The 17,836-nt window shown below is 42.2% G+C and overlaps 1 protein-coding gene across 1 annotated transcript in view; it reads right to left on the reverse strand.

Annotated features, from left to right (window-relative positions):
* The window catches only part of Cachd1 (cache domain containing 1), a 223,501-nt gene that overhangs the window by 118,003 nt on the left and 87,662 nt on the right, over positions 1-17,836 (reverse strand). The window contains exon 2 of the mRNA XM_032901775.1: positions 17,568-17,630. Within this exon, the coding sequence (XP_032757666.1) occupies positions 17,568-17,630 (63 nt within the window). The remainder of the gene's footprint in view (positions 1-17,567; positions 17,631-17,836) is intronic.

Genomic DNA, 17,836 nt, shown 5'->3' on the forward strand with positions numbered 1-17,836 from the left:
AAGAATAGAAGGTGCAGCCTCAGTTTGATGGCCCAGAACTAATGGGGTTATACAAAGAAGTTGAGGCTTGGTACCATAAAGGGAGCCTATGAGAGGCTATTGGTGAACTATAGATGTAGCAGAAGACTCCAGCATTTTGAAGATGTCTGTACCATGGGATGACTACCAGGAAGAGCGGCAGCGATGGAATGGAGTCAACCAGACCCTGGAGTGCTACAGAGGGCAGAGTTGTAGATGGGACCCAAGCTGTAGATGTGATCAAATGTGGATCCCAGACATTGGAACAAGAAGCTGTAATGTTGAAGTTGCCTTGGAGACCCCCAAGATGTTACAGATGCCAGAACCGTGGGACAACTGCTGAGGAAAGCTGTTAACAAGGAGTAGAACCAGCCCAAGAGAAAGAAGTTTGTGGTAGTCAACAAAGATGAAAGGATTTGAAGATATGAAGAATTCTTTTACATCAGACATGGAGAGGCAGAGTTTGGAGTTTGCCCAGCTTCAAGATTTTGGTCTTGCTTTGGTGCAATATTTTCTCATTATGACATTTTGGAATGGTAATGTATATCCTGTAATGTTGGAGGTACATAATCTGTTTTTTGATTTTGACTTTATGGGGATTATAGTTAGAGATTGTATGAATCTCAGAAAAGGCTTTGAACTTTGGACTTTTAACATTGTTGAGACTGTTACAGACTATGGGACTTCTGAAGTTGGACTAATGTATTTTGTATTATGCTATGACTAGGTATGGCCCCGATAGACTCATATGTTTGAACAAGCTCATGGGGGCCAGAGAGTGGAATGTGGTAGTTTGAATATGCTTGACTCGGGCAGTGAATGGCACTATTAGGAAGTATGGCCTTGTTGGAGTAGGTGTGGCCTTGTTAGAGGAAGTGTGTTACACTATGGGAGTGCACTCTTTGAGCCTCTTCCTAGTTGCTTTGAAGCTAGTCTTTTGCTTTCCGAACAAGATGTAGAAGTCTCAGTCCCTCCAGCACCATGCCTGCCTGACCACCGCCATGTTTTCTGCCATGATGATAATTAACTCAACCTCAGAACCAGCAAGGTAGCCCCAATTAAATGTTGTCCTTTAGAAGAGTTGCCTCGGTCATGGTGTCTCTTCACAACAATAAAACCCAAACTAAGACAAGAGATGATTTAGAGTTTCAAGTTTATTTACTACAAGTAATTAAGTCATCAACCCCCCAACACACACACACACACAGTCACTTAGATGAGGTACAAATGTTGACTGACCACTGGTGGGAAATGCACACACTGCTCCTTTACAGACTTGCAAGAATCAACACCAGAAGGAAATATTCCCTGTGTGGATCCCAAACCAAAAGAACGAGGACAGATGCCTGAGTGATTTTATTATATCCTCTCAACTATTATGGGGATTCCCTTGCCAACTGCATCTGATATTGACCTCTAACGTACAGACTTAGGAAGGTCTTCGCGTTCCCTGACTGATGACAGTGTGGATAGGAAACAGAAGAGAAGGCTTCGTCTGTTCTCTATTGACATTTCCCCGTAGGATACACTGATCACACCCTTAGAGGCCTAGGTTGCATGGGCTGACATGGTATTAGTAGATATGAATGTCAATTTGTGGAAGCATCCACATGATCTTTGCAACACAAAAAAGGACTAAAGGTCATTAGGGGGACTCCTAAGGCAATGCCCAGAACAAGTCTTTCTTTCTACATGATTCCTGGAGGCCCGGTTTTGTGATAGCAAAATAAAGCTATAGACCTTGGTAACAGTGCAATTTTAATATACCACATGCTATTTTGTGGGTCCAAAGGTAAAAATCATAAAGCTCAACTTCATAGTTCCTGGTGATAGCAGCAGCTGGTTCCTTCATATCATTAACTAAATGTTTCCCATTGCACTAGGAGACGTTAGGGATAGAAATGGTCCTTGAGATGAGGCCCAGGGCTTCAGGGAAGCTAAGCATGAGTTTCATAATTGACCCCCATTTCCCATACTCTATCTCTTAAGTCATTTGTCAAGTTTTAGAATCTATTCTCATCTGCGTTTGTGTATGTAGTCTCCTGCATCAATGACTTCTTCCCAAAGGAAGGAGCAGTTAGGTTAGACCAGAATGAAGTATTTTCAGGTTATTTTATTTTTCTGGAGTTTTGGGTGTGAAGATGGAGTTAGAGATAAAGGGTGGAGAACTATCAGAGAACAGTCAATATTTCCTAATACTATGTCAACCCTGGGATATTAGAATTATGTATAAAATGGCTTCGTTTTCTGTTTCAGTGGGATATTTCTTTCTCAGGACAAAAATTTCCTGGATTTTTAGATGAAGATGAAGGTTTACTCTATCACGGTCTAGTTAAAAGGAGCTCTCAGAGTGGAGCCTGGGCTCTTTCTCTCGGAGCAGACACCTCCATATGCGTGGGCCAATGGATCCTGGAAGAAGCTGGAGTCCCGGCCGCAGCACAGAGAAACACATTAGACAGAGGTGGGGCACTGTCATTGTCACCCACTTCTGTCCTAGCCAGAGCCTGTTTCCTCCGTTTGTGCCCACCAGCTCCCAGTACTACGGGGGGAAGAGTGCAACCCCTCTCTTTCCTTCCTTGTCGTGAGGACACAGAACGAGGGAATGAGGCGAATGGGAAAGACACCCATTTGTATTTCTGCCCAAACAACATAACACACAAAGACTGAAACTAGAAATGTTAAGATTTTAAATTGTACATGTGGTACTAGTGGTGGTGTTTATGAAGAATGCATTTCCTATGGTTGATATAAGTGGTAGGTATAGGATTTGGAAGTATGGCTCAATTATGAAACTCATGTTTAGCTTGTCTGAGGTCCTGAGCCTTATCTCCAAGAGCAGGAGAATATTTATAAATACTGGCACATAGGAAGTGTAAATATGGCATACTATTCAAACATGTAAATAACATAGAAATATACTGTCTATATAATGTGTATACATACATAAATATATGTAAAATATATATAAATATATGTAAATCTTTTATTTATATATTTACACGGTGTTATTTTTCACTCTCAGGAGAATACATTATATAAAAGGAATGAATGCCTATGAGCGTGAGTCTGTATAAACAGGCTTATCTAAGCTTAGCTCATGCCAGACACACACACTGGCTAATGTACAGTATGTACCTCTGAAGTCAGCTGGTCTAAATTTAGGACAGGAATTTAAGCTTTCACACATGCATCTGAACGTATTTTGATTTCCAAATATATACAAGGATACAGGATACGGGCTTCAAATAAGCTTCCGTTAAAACATCAACAAGACCGCTGAGCATTCTTAATTCTCAATCGTCTGTTCTCACTTGTGACACAGGGAGCTGATTCTTTGCTTATTTCCTAAGAAGCAGAGCCCCAAGTTATCTTAGTTACTGCCAAACCCAAATATAGGGGAGACCTCCGAATATGTTGAGCCATATCTGCCTCATCCTCTCAGGAAACTCATAACAAAGCCTTGCCAACCATAGTTACGACCCAGAATGCAAAGCTCTCTCCACCTCTTTGCAGTGACAGAGGAAGCCTCTTCTCACTGTACTTTAATGCTGCCTCCGGGGGCCAACAGCTGCGGGGTTTCACTCGCCCAAATAGTGAAAAGTCCTTATTTAGGGGATATTTATTTTAAAACAAAAGGAAACCCCAATAGCCCAATAGAAATTCCACAATGACAGAAATTATAACCAACTGTATTGAGGTTATGTTAATAATGGAGTAACGATGGATTGTTAAGGAAGGCAAAAGAGTCATCAAGGACTTCCTTCAGTTTTATATCTTGTTTACGTTCCTGCAGAGCAACCCATTAGTAATACTGGCTTCTTCATAAGGGCCCAGCACAGCCCTGTGATTTATGAGATCTAAAAGGCTGTGGCTAATGGTATGGACAACAGCGGCCACCAAGGTTTTACCCTCGTCAACTGAGCCTTCAAACTCGGTCCCTCCCTCATTTAGCAGCTAAGTTTCATCATAGTCCTTACAATGTTTAGACATGTTATTTACCTTACATTGCTTGATGGGTGAGACCCTCAGGAGAGAATGAACTCTCTTTCTCTTAAAATAAAATAATTTTTTTTTAAAAAAAGAAAGAATATCAAGGAATTTGAATGCAAAGCAAGTCGGCAAGAATTCTGGTACCGTGGGCTTTGACAACAAACCTCTCGAGTTGATACCCAGAGCCTAAGGCCTAACTCAGGTGTGGCTTTGGGAAATGACTCAATGCTTTTGTCTTAATCATCCTCAGGCCTAATGGACAAAGAATCATTTATATCAGAAGATTGTGTAAAACTTTAATAGCTCCCTGAAAGTAGTATGCCGTGAACAAACTATCACACTAAATATTATTTTCCAACAAGTCACACAATTACCTTTATGAATCAATTACTGTATCCATCTGTCCTTTATTGGAAGCCTAGAAAAACAGAATTTTCCCAAAGCCTAGAAAATACTATTTTCCCAAATGATATCTTCTGAGATGTTATTTTTGAGATTAGCAGAAGCTATCAAATGAATGACTGACTGTCTGGGACACAGTTTTTGTTCCTACAATACCAAGTGTGTAAGCCCTCAACCAATGTTTGCTGAATTTGTTTCCTGCCTGGCAGAGGTGTGCCTAGAATATTCCTCTTCACTCCTCTAACCAGCTTTGCCTTCCTTAAAGTCACACAGAGTGAAATTGTTCTGAGAGAGGCCCTAGTCTCAAGAGCTTAACTTCCAGAAGAAACTTAACTTTTGTTTTAAAGAAGGTTACAAATACATTTTTTCCCCTCCAATAAAAACTACCTCATCCGGGGCTGGCTAGACCACCTGGTGGGAAACGAATCGGCTGGCAAGCCTGGTGACTTGATTTCGGTCCTCAGAGCCCACATGGTGGAAGGAGAGAATGGACTCGTTAACTCTCCCTTTCCCTACACAGTCCCTGCGTTGTACTTCTCCCTATCACCTAAGACTTTTCTTCCCCTGCCCATAGTTTCCTGAACCTGACAGTTACTTCAAATTCAGCACAAAACCTAAACACTCAACACTGAGATCCACGTCGGAGCGATACCCACTCCCACTGTCTGTTTTCCAGGGTCTGGGTTATCTTACTCAGGCACTTTCTAGCTCATTTACTTATCTGCAAATATGATGATTTAATTTTTCTTTACATCAGAATAAAATTTTCACTGTGTATATAGGTATTTTTTAAATATTATTTTATGTATGGATTTCTTTTTTGTTTGTTTGTTTTTTTTGCCTTCACGTGTCTGTGCATCACTTGTGAGACTGGTGCCTGTGGAGGCCTGAAGAGGACATTAGATGCCCGAGGACTGAACTTACAAACTGTTGTGGGTACTGGGAATCGAACCCAGGTCCTCTAAGAGCTCAATCAGTGCTCTTATCCGCTGATTCACAGCTCCTGTCCTGGCATCTCATTTTCATCGTCATTGACAGACATCTTGGCTTTCGTGTGTCCTAACTGTTGTGAATAGAGCAGCTATAAGCACACTTAGGCATGCGTCTCTGAAGCAGTAAGTGAAGTTCTTCGGCTATGTGCTCAAGAGTGGTAGAGCTGGATTGGGTAGAAGATCTATTTCTAATATTTTGAGCAACTGCCACACTGAACTCCACAGTGGCCGCACCACTTTGCCCTTCCGCCAACAGGGTGTGAGGGTTCCTGTTCCCCACATCCTCACCACCACCTGTTGTGCTTTGTTTGTTACTGAATCAAATATCTTCGCAGCATTCCCCTCTTTTGTTTTCTTAATTTTAGCCATTCTGACTAGGGGAAGAGATCTCAAAGTTGGTTTACTTTTGGTTTCTCTAATGGCTAAGGATATTGAAAGCTTTGTAAAATACTTCTCAGCCTGAGAGCTCTGCTTTGTTACATATCCCATTATTTAACTGGGCTGCCGCATGTTTGCTTTGTTTAGTTTTCCGAATTTCTTGTATATGCTAGACACTATCCTCTGTCAGATGGAGAGCTGTGAGATATTTTTTCCCATTCTGCAGGTTGCCTCTTTAGTAAGTCAACTGTTTCCTTTAGTATAGAAGCTTTCGAATTTTATTAGCAAGCATTATTTCTTGGGTAACCGGAATTCTATTCAGAAAGTCCTGACCAGAGTCTATATTCTATAGAATATATCCTATATAGCCTATAGTCAGTATCTCCTACTGTTTCTTCAAGGAATTGCAGATATAGCACTGAGACGTTCTATCCATTTGAAACTGATTTAACTGTGTGGTGAGAGAAATGGGATCAAATTTCATTATTTTACATGTAGACGTTTAGAATTCTGAAGACCTTTTGCTAAGGTTTCAAGCTTTGCCCCACATTTGTATCACTCCTATTTTTAGACAGGGTCTTATATAGCTCACACTGGCCTCCATGCAGCCAGGGAAAACATTGAACTTCTTATCTTCCTGCTTCTACCACCTGAGTGCTGTGATTATAGGTATGTTCCATTGCAGGGCATTTATATGGTGCAGAGGACAGGGCTTTACACATGTCCTGTAAGCATGTCCACCCCAGCCCCTATTCCTTTCTTGTGTAGTCCAGCATTGCTTTCCCAGTATAATAAGATGTTCTTATGCTGGAATGTTTCAGGGAACTGAAATAAGAAATAGAAATGAAAACTAAAATCCTAGGTCCCATGTTCACAACCTCAGTTCATAAGATTCCTATTTCCCATTCCCAGGAGCCCCTGCCAGGGACTTTCTGTGACCAGTGTCTTATGAAAACTCTCTTTTCGATGTTTGCAGATCTTTTCTTGCAGGCTTCGCCCAAGAGAACTCATCTTACGATTTCCTCTTATACTAGCACTCACTGTGTTTTGATAACGGAAAGCAGAATCCTGAATGCCCACTCTGTGTTGACCAGTCTTCAAGAGCCTTTCAAGATAGACTTTATCTCTGCTTTCCAGATTAAACAAGTGTAGCTACTGGAAGGTTGAGCATTTAGACAAAAACAACCAATCAACCAAACAACCAAACAAAAACAGAGGGACAGAGAATTATCGAGTTTTCTATTTCAAACAATAAGGACCTTCATGTTCTCCATCTCCTATTGAGGAAGCCCAAAGCGTCCTTACTGGTTATCAACACGGTCTCTAGAGTTCTCTCTTGCTCTAGAACTTTGAAACATTGTAGTAATCAGGGCTGACAGTTTCACACGGATGCTGCCTGCTCAGCCAGGCTGCTGGCGGGGTCTTGATCTTCTTGAGGAAGGAGATTGCTGGAGTGCTTGCTGCGTGTAAGAGACTCCCTTCAAGCCCTGTCCCCGTGATATGTGAGGCACACGTGTCTGGGGCTGCAGCCTGCTTGTATATGGGCCTATGTCAGTGTTTTCACGTTTCCTTCATGACTGAGCCCATAATTACACTGGACTGAAAGGATAATTTGGAGTAATAATATCAGCTAAATATAAAATTTTAAATAAAGTCTCCCCTTTCTTTCTCTCAAGTATTTTTAGTGAATAAAGTCTTTCAGGTAAAATTTTCTTTATCAAATAGTAATTTAGAAAACTAAATAAAAATATTACCAGAATAGATTTAAGTCACTTAAAAAAATGAGTTGAAACCCCTCTTGGGACCAGAAATAAATATTTATGAAATTCATTGAATTTGAGTCCTATCAAGTCAAGTGCCTATCTAAACAGAGAAACACCCAAAAATCCTCCTTAGAGGAATGTAACAGAATCCAAAGATTTTTTTTTCATAATGCCAAGATGTAAACAACTTGCAGTTTTTTGACATATTGAGAAAATTGTAAGTTTGACTAACTTTTCAGAAAAAGATGCCAACCACAATACATTTCTTGAGTTCAGAGGTGAGCGAGACGGCTTAGCAGAAAAAAAGAATTTGCACAAAAACATTTTGACTGGAGTATGGTCCCAGGAAGGCAAGTAAAGGCAGAAAGTAAAAACAATTACAGGAGGTTGTCCTGTGTCCTCCATATTACACTGTAGCACATGTGACACCATCACCCCTGCAAACAACAATTTTTGTGAGACCGAGTCTTACTATGTAGGTTGGCCTGGAACTCACTATGTAGAGCACACAGAGATTCTCCAGAGTCCTCGGTCAAATAATATTTTAGATATTAGAATCACTTAAAGAATCTAATTATGATCAAGTTTATAAAGGTAAAACGTAAAACGCATGGGAATTGTGGAAAAAGAAGTATCAGCTGGAAAATTTTATTAAAAGAAAGAAATGGAAATCAAGGAACTGAGAAGTACCATATCTGAAATTTAGAAATATATGTACTGGAGACATGACTACGGAATTAAGTCAAGTGGCACACTTAAATATAGATCAATGAAAGGGATGTAATCTGATGAATAGAAAGAAAAAAAGACAGGAGGAGAGAGAAAGACACTGTCCTGTGGTTCCTGTAAATACTAGAATACAACACAGCCATGCAAGGATCCAAGAGAGCAGCAACTCACAGAGAAAAGATTTTCACAGATGCCTGCGTTTGATAAATGTTATATGTTTACAGATTCAGAAAGTTCAAAACAAGCAAACAAAAATACAACCACCACACCACACAATCCCAAAAAGAATAAATGTAAAGACCGCTGTGTCTAGCCAGTTATAATCAGTCCCTAAAAAGAAAACAAACAAACAATAAATAAATAAAATAAAGGAACACCTGGAGACTAACCAGAGAAATGAAAAATAAAACAAAAAACATACACAGCATAACAATTTCCTGATTCATAATTAGAAGTTAAGGCATCTGGCAAAGAGAAATATGCATCTAAAAATGTTAAAAGATAAAGGAGAATGGAGATGGAGGGAGAGACGGCTTATCTGTGAGAGCCCTTGGTGCTCCCACAGAGAACCAGGATTCCCTTGCTAACCCCCAGGCTCAGCAGAATCTTTATCTCCAGCTCTCGGGGATCTGACGCTCATTTTTGGCCCCGTTGGGCATCTGCACACAAGTGGTATGTAATACACTCAAGAACACACACTTACACATAAAATAAAATAAATATTTTTAAATGGAAAAAAAAAGTCAAACCAGAATTCAGTTTGAGTCAAAAACATCTAAGAGAAAAGAAGAGGTAGAGTATATGTCAGAAAAGCTATGAGAGTTTGGTTTCTGGGTATCTGCAGTGTGGTAAACATTACAGGAAGTTCCCTGGACATCATCAGTTAGTGCCTTTAGAGAGAAATGAAGAGCACTGAACAGGTAAGTATGCAAGATAGACAGTTATGCTATGCCCTCCAGAGGTGTGGCGTTCTCTGTGTAGCCCTGGCTCTCCTGGAACTTCCTCTATAGACCAGGCTGTACTTGAACTCAGAGACCCATTTGCCACTGCCTGTACAGAAAAGCACATTAACAACTGCAGAGGCCACTGTGTTCCTTGGTAAATTCACCAAGACAGAACGGAATCGGGGATAAACCCGGAGTCTCAGTAAACTGACCAAAAATGAAATGTCATCTCCAGCCCTGAGAGGTATCTAACGTTGATGCAGTTACTTAAAATGACATAAGAAAAAATGAAAAATCTTAAGCAAGCAAATAACAAAAAATAAGCAGAAGAGACAACCACAGATATAAGCCAAGCCCCTCTACATTTAGTCAAGAAGTAGAACAATCATGATTCTTTCCACAAAGAAAACTAGGCATTTACATGAGGGGCCTATCCAGCATTTAAACAAAGAAAGAGAAAGAGAGAAAGAGAGAAAGAGAGAGTGGGGGGGGGACACATCAATGTTACTGCTTCGGAGAGTAAAAGAAGATGGCTTCCACAGCAATCACGTAAAATGAGTAACCATGTGCTTTGGAAATGAAAAACCTGAACCAGGGAAAAGGAGAGCAGGAGTCTTTTGAGTTGGGCCAGTGTGGTGGTGCACATATTTGATCAAACAATAGCAAAAGCAATCCAGGGAGCAAGGCAGGCCGAGCTCCAAGGAAGGAGCATGCTCGAAGCAAGGACACAACTGTGCTGTCCTTGAAACCCACGGTAACCAAAACAGTCAATCAATAAGATAGAACGGGCTACAGACATGGCTCAGCAGTCAAGAGCGTCTACTGCTTTTGCAATAGGCCTAGGTTTGGTTCCCACATCACACATGGCAGCTCATAACTGCCCAGAACCCAGTTCCAGGGGACCTGTCACTCTCTTCTGACTTTTACAGGAATACAACATACACACATGCAAGCAAAACACCCATACCCATGAAATAGAAATAAATATAGTTTCGAAAGATGAAAACCAATGTTTTATATTCCTGTTAGCTATATAAATGAAGACCATGGAATTACCAACATGGCGGCCATGGGTGGCCTTGAATAGACCCATTTGTAGGACTAGGTAGTTTTCTTGATGGGCTATGCTTCTAAGAATAAAATGGGACAGTAGGGACATAGTAAAGTGGAGTCAGGAAAGTGATCTTCGGCGATTTTAATTCAGAAGAACAGGTTGTTTTCAACCGATGGGTGGGATCCTGAGTAGCCAAAATGAACTGGAGAAGGGGGAGAGGTGCCTGCAGATAGCCTTGCCCAATGTCAGGCCACTTCCACAGTTGCCCATTTAAAAGATCTCTGCAGCCCTCTAAGGCCACTGCTGCTAGCAGCTCAACAGCTCCCAGGTTACTGATAATGAGGGATTATTTGCCACTTTGTTAAGTCTATCATTAATATAAATAATTATAGGAGCAATGGGGAGAGGGACTGACCCCCATGAAGGAGTCCAAGATGGTTCTGGCTCCCTCTGTTTCTTCTCCCCTGCCATGTCCTTAGGGAGCCTGTTTTTGCTACTTTGGGGGCCACCTGCTCAAAAATTTGTTTTTCTTGATTCGGATTCAACCTCACATACTGCCCCTAATGTGTGCATACAGCTTGATGTCTTGAATCACTCAAAGCGGGCATCTGTGGGGGGGATCCATCTGTGTGGGGTGGAATTTTCTCTTTCTGAGGCTGTTGGCCACTGTCTTTTGGCAGAAAAATTGCATACAGCAAACTAATCAAAGACTTAAAACACACAGTTAAGCAATTTAGACCCAGGCTCCAAGGGTTAATGTAGAAGTAGTAATGGGTAAAAGCAGGAAAAACAGTAAGCCATGGAGAATTTTGCGGTAAGAGTCAAGAATCACAAAATGTTTTTTATTAGTGTTAATTACTTTGCTCCCTTAACCAAAGATATTAACAACACATTAGATTTCCTGCCAAGTTCCATGATATATGGAAATAAGAGCTGACTCTCAAGAAGATCTTATTAGCAAGAACAGACGGCCAGGATCCAGAGGCTCTAGTTTTCTTAAAGGAAAAAAAGATAGAGAATGTATAGCAGGATTTTAGACAGTAGATCGTGATGTGTGTGTGCACATGTGTGCACATGTGTGCACATGTGTGTGTGCATGCACTCATGCACCCCAACTAAAATAAGCAGTTATTCTAAAGATTGTGGATTAAAATTGTGGGCAAAGGAGGTAGGATGCAGCTCAGTTGGTAAATGCTTGCATAGCATGTATGAAGCCATGGGTTCAACTCCTAGTGCTGCATGAACTGAGTGAGGTGGCATAGTCCTGTAAGGCTAGCACATAGGTGATGAAGGCAAAAGAATCATGTGTCCAAAATCATCACCAGCTACATGGCAACTTTGAGCTAACCCTGGGCTCTATGTGACCCTGTCTTAAGAAAATAAAACTTTGAGCTGGGTGGTCAAGAGTCTGCTTTGAATAATCAACCTACATTTTTCTTTCTCAAATATATCCTATCATCAATGATAATTGTCTTTATGATGCAGAGGACCATGAGATTTGTGAAAATAGAACTGCTATGCACTGTGCCCTCAGAGTAAAGGTAGGAAATCCTGAGGGTATGTGCAAGGTCTGGAAACCCTGACCTTCCACTCTGGATACAGGCCTGGATACCACGGATGGAGGTAGCCTCAGGCTTGGCTATCGTGAGAAACTGCACAAGAAACCAATAAATGGAAATGAAAGGAGTGATGTTACCTCACCGGATCTTAACACTTGTTATAAAAGCACAATTGGGGGGCTAGAAGGATGGCTCAAAGATTTAGAGCACTCGTTGTTCTTCTAGGGGACTCGAGTTCAATTCCCAGCATCCACATGGTGGCTCACAATTGTCTGTAATGCCAGTTCTAGGGGATCAGATGCCTCTTCTTGGTCACAAAGCACACTTGGGATACACAGGTGAAACACTCGTGCAAATAGAATATTTTTTTAAAAAAATCTTTTAAGTATAACCAGAGGCTGGAGAAATGGCTCACTGGTTAAGAATGAATACTGACTGCTTCCACATTAGACCTGAGTCTGGTTCCCAGCACCCATGTGAGGCAGCTTGCAACACAGCTCCAGCTCCAGGGGGATCTGATGCTTCTGGCTTCTACAGGGCATTCTCTCTCTCTCTCTCTCTCTCTCTCTCTCTCTCTCTCTCTCTCTCTCTCTCTCTCTCTCACACACACACACACACACACACACACACACACACACACACACATAAACATGATAATTATGATATCAGCATAGTAACAGATTAGCAGCCAATAGAAGCAGATCAAACTTGCACACACATAGAAACAAGAAATCATGACTAGTGGTCAATGGATACTGGTGGGATATTTGGAAATGTATATGTGGGGAAACCAAAGCCACTCAGTTTCAGATAGAGTGATAGAGGCAAGAGGAAAGCTTCTTGACCGGCAGTAGAACAGCATGTGCCAGACCGTAGGCTCTCGGCACTCCATCCACCGTGAAGGTCCCAGGGATGGAACTCTAGCCATCAGGCATGGCAACAAGCACTTTCACCTACTGAGCTGCTTCAAAAACTGACTGGAAATTTTACTTTACAATTCAAAACAAAACATGGGAGAAAATACGAAATCTAAACAGTCAAGGTACTACGAGCATGACTATATTAAACCCAAATAACAACTTAAATTTGGTCTCCAGCACTAATCAGACCCTGCTTTCATCCTTAGGTTGTGTGCAAGGTCTGGAGACCCTGAACCCTGACCTCCTACTCTGGATACAGGGCCAGCTGGGCAGATAGCACAGATATGCAGTATCCTTCTCTGTACAGACTTCTCTTTGGATCGGGCTGATTTAGAGTACACAGTACAGCGTTTCTAAAATAACTCAGTAAATAATGCTGAAAAGGTATTCATGGACCTACTCCCTAACCCACCCACCCCCAAAGAAACACAAAACACTGATACAGTACCTTCGTACCATGCATGAGATCCTGAACTCCTAAATCTTGTGCACTATAAACATGCAAAATGTCACTTCAAACAATTTATAAGATCCCCCTTTAGATACCTTAACCTGGCAAAAGACTAAAATTCAGAAATTACCAAGTATTGAAAAGGATATACCTCTTCAAATCTGCAACTCTGTCCTAGGAGAGTAACCCATGCCCACCACTGTGAGGGCTGCTTGTCATTCTCCACTTCCTCAAAGCTAGGCTTGAGACGCGGTTCTCCAGTAAGTGGACCAGTCTCCCCTGCCCTGCCCTGCTGTCCCTCAGGGCTGGGAAGCACAGACAGACAGAAGTACAACACACAGTCCTTCCCTCCAGCATTGAGATGCCAACGAAATAAAGTTCCGATGATTAAAGAAATTTAGCCTCTCCAAGCTACAAAACTCAACCCCATACCTGAAACAATCCAAACAAGACCTATTATAAAGAGGTCCGTGAGTGGTATGCTTGGCAAAGCCAAGGAACTAAAACTTATAACAAGCCTGACGGCAGGTGCCATAGGCTCTCCTAAACAATGTAGGGAGCAAAAGCAGCAAGATACGGGAATAAAGACAAGACACTTAAGATTTACGCAAAGAACTAAACTAAAAATTAATTTGGGGGTGTGCAGGATAGTTTTACACCAACTTGACACAAGCTAGAGTCATCAGAGAGGAGGGAACTCCCGTTGGTAAAGATGCCTCCATGAGACCTTGCTGAAGGACATTTCTTGGTTCGTGATCATTAGGGGAGGGCCCAGCCCACTGTGGGCTGGGGTGCTGGGTTCTGTAAGGAAGCAGGCTGAGCAAGCCATGGGGAACAAGCCAGTAAGCACCAGTCCTTTATGGCCTCTGCTTCTGCTCCTGCCTCCAGGTTCTGGCCCTGCTTCAGTTCCTGTCCTGACTTTTTTCCAATAATGAACATCGATCTGAAAGAGTGAGCCAAATGAACCCGTCCCTCTCCAGCTTGCTTTCCGGTCGAGCAATGGCATTTTGTCACAGCAATAAAACCTTCACTAAGAACAACGAGGTATTCTACTGAGGTGCAAGCCCTTTATCCCAGTGCTAGGAGTCAGAGGCAGGCAAATTTCTGTGATGTTGAGACCGGCATGGTTATATAGTGAGCTTCTGATGAGCCGGGGTAATATAGTGAGTAAGGTTACCTCTGAGAGAACCCTCAGGTAGGACATCTTCTTTGGTAGGTTGCTAGGTTGATGTCTTAGTTAGGGTTTTACTGCTATGGACAGACACCATGACCAAGGCAACTCTTATGAAAACAACATTTAGGTGGGGCTGGCTTACAGGTTCAGAGGTTCAATCCAGTATCATCAAGGAGGGAGCATGATAGCATCCAGGCTGGCATAGTGTAGGTTGAGCTGAGAGTTCTACATCTTCATCTGAAGGCTGCTAGCAGAATAGGGGCTTCCAGGCAGATAGGATGAGGGCCTTAAAGCCCACACCCACAATGACACACCTACTCTAACAAGGCCACACCTTCTAATAGTGCAACTCCCTGGGCCGAGCATATGCAAACCATCACAGTTGATATACTTATTTTAATATATTTCCTTAAAGCCTGTCAGTTATGTTACAAATAGTTTTGAATATTGGATACATTCTACTTTTTTGGAGGACAAAACTAGTTACTAGAGATTACTTAAGTGCTCTGAAGTTCAAAGGAGATCCAAGTGTGAATGACTGTGGTGGGGAATGTTTAACAGAAGAGCAAACAGGCCGGGTGAACATGCTCCTGCAGATTCTGTCCTGGGTATCATCTAGTCCCATGGGGATTACTTTAAAAATTATTTTAATCATTATTACTATGGGCAGGGGCGTGAGGGTGTGGGTTTGTGTCATGGCACATGTGTGAAGGTTAGAAGATAATTCTGTAGCGTTGGTTTTCTCCTTTCACCTTTTTGGGGGTTATGGAGATCACACTTAGATGGTCAGGCTAACAGGGCAAGTTCCCTTAGCTGCTGTGTTGTCTCACCAGCTTGTGTAGTTCCTTTCAGGACTTTCTCTCTGGGATAAAAGAGGGAGAACTATAGGAGAACTGTCTCCGTGAGGGTATGAATTTTCAGTAAGTATGCAATTGCACACCTTTATCATTAATCAGATCATAGTGCTGAAATGATCAGGAAGTCATGATATAGAAGAAAATTTTAGGGACTTGTATGTATTGAAATTTAGGTGAAACAATTACAACTTTCTCCTGACCAGAGAGCCTCCTGATCATGAGACCCTCTTGCTTGGGTGCTTCTGGGAGGCAGAATGGGGAGGCTGGAGTAGTTACTGATAAGCACATCTTTGTTCAGCTTAGAAAGAACAATCTGATGATTGGGGAGATGGCGGGTGGAGCAGACGGGGAATTCTCTGTTGGGTGGATTTTTCCAAGTAAATACAGTTTAGCAGAGAAGTCTGTCTTGAGTGAAAAGCAGAAATAAAAATAAAAGTGGTCAAAAGAGCAGATAAAGTGTTTTTGTCACACTGATTTTTGAAGACATATTCTCCTACTTCATAGTCTTGATAGTTATAGGTGACTTGTTTGACCTCTTAAAGCCTCTAGTTCCTCCTCTTTGGTAGGACAGTCTGCTTCTAAAGGTTATCTGGGGGGTTGGGGATTTAGCTCAGTGGTAGAGCGCTTGCCTAGGAAGCGCAAGGCCCTGGGTTCGGTCCCCAGCTCCAAAAAAAAAGAACCCAAAAAAAAAAAAAAAAGCTTATCAGTCAAATACTAGCCATAATATCTTGAACCCCCCTTCCCTTCCCCGACACAATGTTCTGTAAGTGCTCCTTCAGTTGCTATAATTCCTAACAATTATATTGAAGGCTTCCATGCTTGCTCATAGCTGGGTTAGCAATGACGTCAGCCCAAGAACACAAAACAGCTGCATGCTCAGAAACAGCCCATGTAGGAACTTGTATCGGTTACTTCAAGAGAAGAGGCTTCAAGTGATGCCCCAGATCACATTCTTTAAAGGGTTATCAAATAGCGGTCGTCTCCCAAAAACGTCTCCTCTAACGAGCAGGCTCTGTGCAGAAATCGTAGTCCATAACAACTCGTCTAGATTCAATGATTCCGAAGTGCCCTCCGGCTCTTGGGAATAAGCGTAAGTCAGGACTTAGGCAGATAAGACTCAGTGTGGCACACCACTACAGTGTCAAGCTATTCATCCTTAAGGATACCTAAACTAAGAAGGACCAGGCAAGCATCACCACATCACCACTTAAAAGTGACTAAAATTAAGGTCCCCACCTATGAACAGGAAATGCTGAACCTAGCCCAAAGCACTCTATTGTAAATAAATAGCTAGCTTACAATAATAACTTCATCCCGATGCAAAGCCTTTCTTCTGAGAAAGCACTTTTAAAAGCTCGGATCAGGTCAAGCTGTCTCCATGAATAAAACAACAGAGGGAACTGGGCATTTGCATCATTATGCATTTTATTATGTTTGCCTTTTTATCCTGTGCAAGCCCTCGGCTGCATTCTGGTTTTTAGCATAGTTCTGGTTCTCTTTAGTTTCAAACCCAGCCTCAAGTTACTAGCCAACAGTCACATGCTGGAATGAAGTTGGTGGATTAACTGAAATTAAAGCCTCCACCCTTCTCAAGCACCGCTAATTATTTATGTTCAAGCTCACCGACACCGTGCTTTAACGCAGGAGGCAGCTCGCTCGATGCTCGATATAAACAAACAGAATCTGGCCTTTTAAGTATCTTGACTGCACAAGAGTTCTGAAAGAGGAAGGGCAGGGGCAGGGGGGGGGGGGGGGGGGCGCGGACCGAGCAGGGGGGGATTCTAGAAAGAGGGAGGCTAAAAAAGCATCATGGGGCAGCGGGGCAGCAGCTTCCATGCCAGAACCTTCCAAGATGACTGACTGCACATTGTTCTCATCTGCCTGACCACTTCATTATCAGAACTTCACGAGGCAGATAGTAGGATTTTCTTACACAAACGGCAAATGAACTGTGGGCTAAAAGGGGGGTGGGGAGACTGTTTTCTATTGTGACCAAAGAGGACATGCGGATGGATGCCAGACGGGAGAACGTGGAGTCTGATTCCCAAGCCCAGGTGCTTATTTTCTGCATTAGACCAAACATTATTTCGATATTTTTAGATTTGGGGAACTCAAAGATATTCATAACAAAAGGAGATACATCAGGAATAGTTATGAACCATCAGCAAGTTCTTAGCACCTGAATGTAAGGGTGCCACCCTCCTGCAGGAAGATTCCTTGGTACAAGTAGGATAGGTTAGAGGTCCACCGCGAGTGGGGGCTGCTGGGAAGGAGCAGGGAAGCCCTGTGGAAAGGCACGGCAAAGTCCGGGCGCGCTGTGTCTCACAGCTCCTTACCTGCTGAACTTCGCTCTCTCCGTTTGAGATCTTCTCTGTGTAAACCAAGGAGTTGAAGATCCTCTGCAACAAAAGAGAAAAGTGGACATAAGATTTTTCTAAGGAAGAATCGCTTTCTCTCTCTCTCTCTCTCTCTCTCTGTGTGTGTGTGTGTGTGTGTGTGTGTGTGTGTGAATGATTTGTTGTATACAACATAGATTCGAATAGGAAAAAAATTTTAATTAAAAGACTGTGATTTTTGCAGAGAGAAACCCAAATATCAGCCAAAG

This window comes from Rattus rattus, chromosome 1, assembly GCF_011064425.1.
Source record: "Rattus rattus isolate New Zealand chromosome 1, Rrattus_CSIRO_v1, whole genome shotgun sequence".
Lineage (NCBI taxonomy): Eukaryota > Metazoa > Chordata > Mammalia > Rodentia > Muridae > Rattus > Rattus rattus.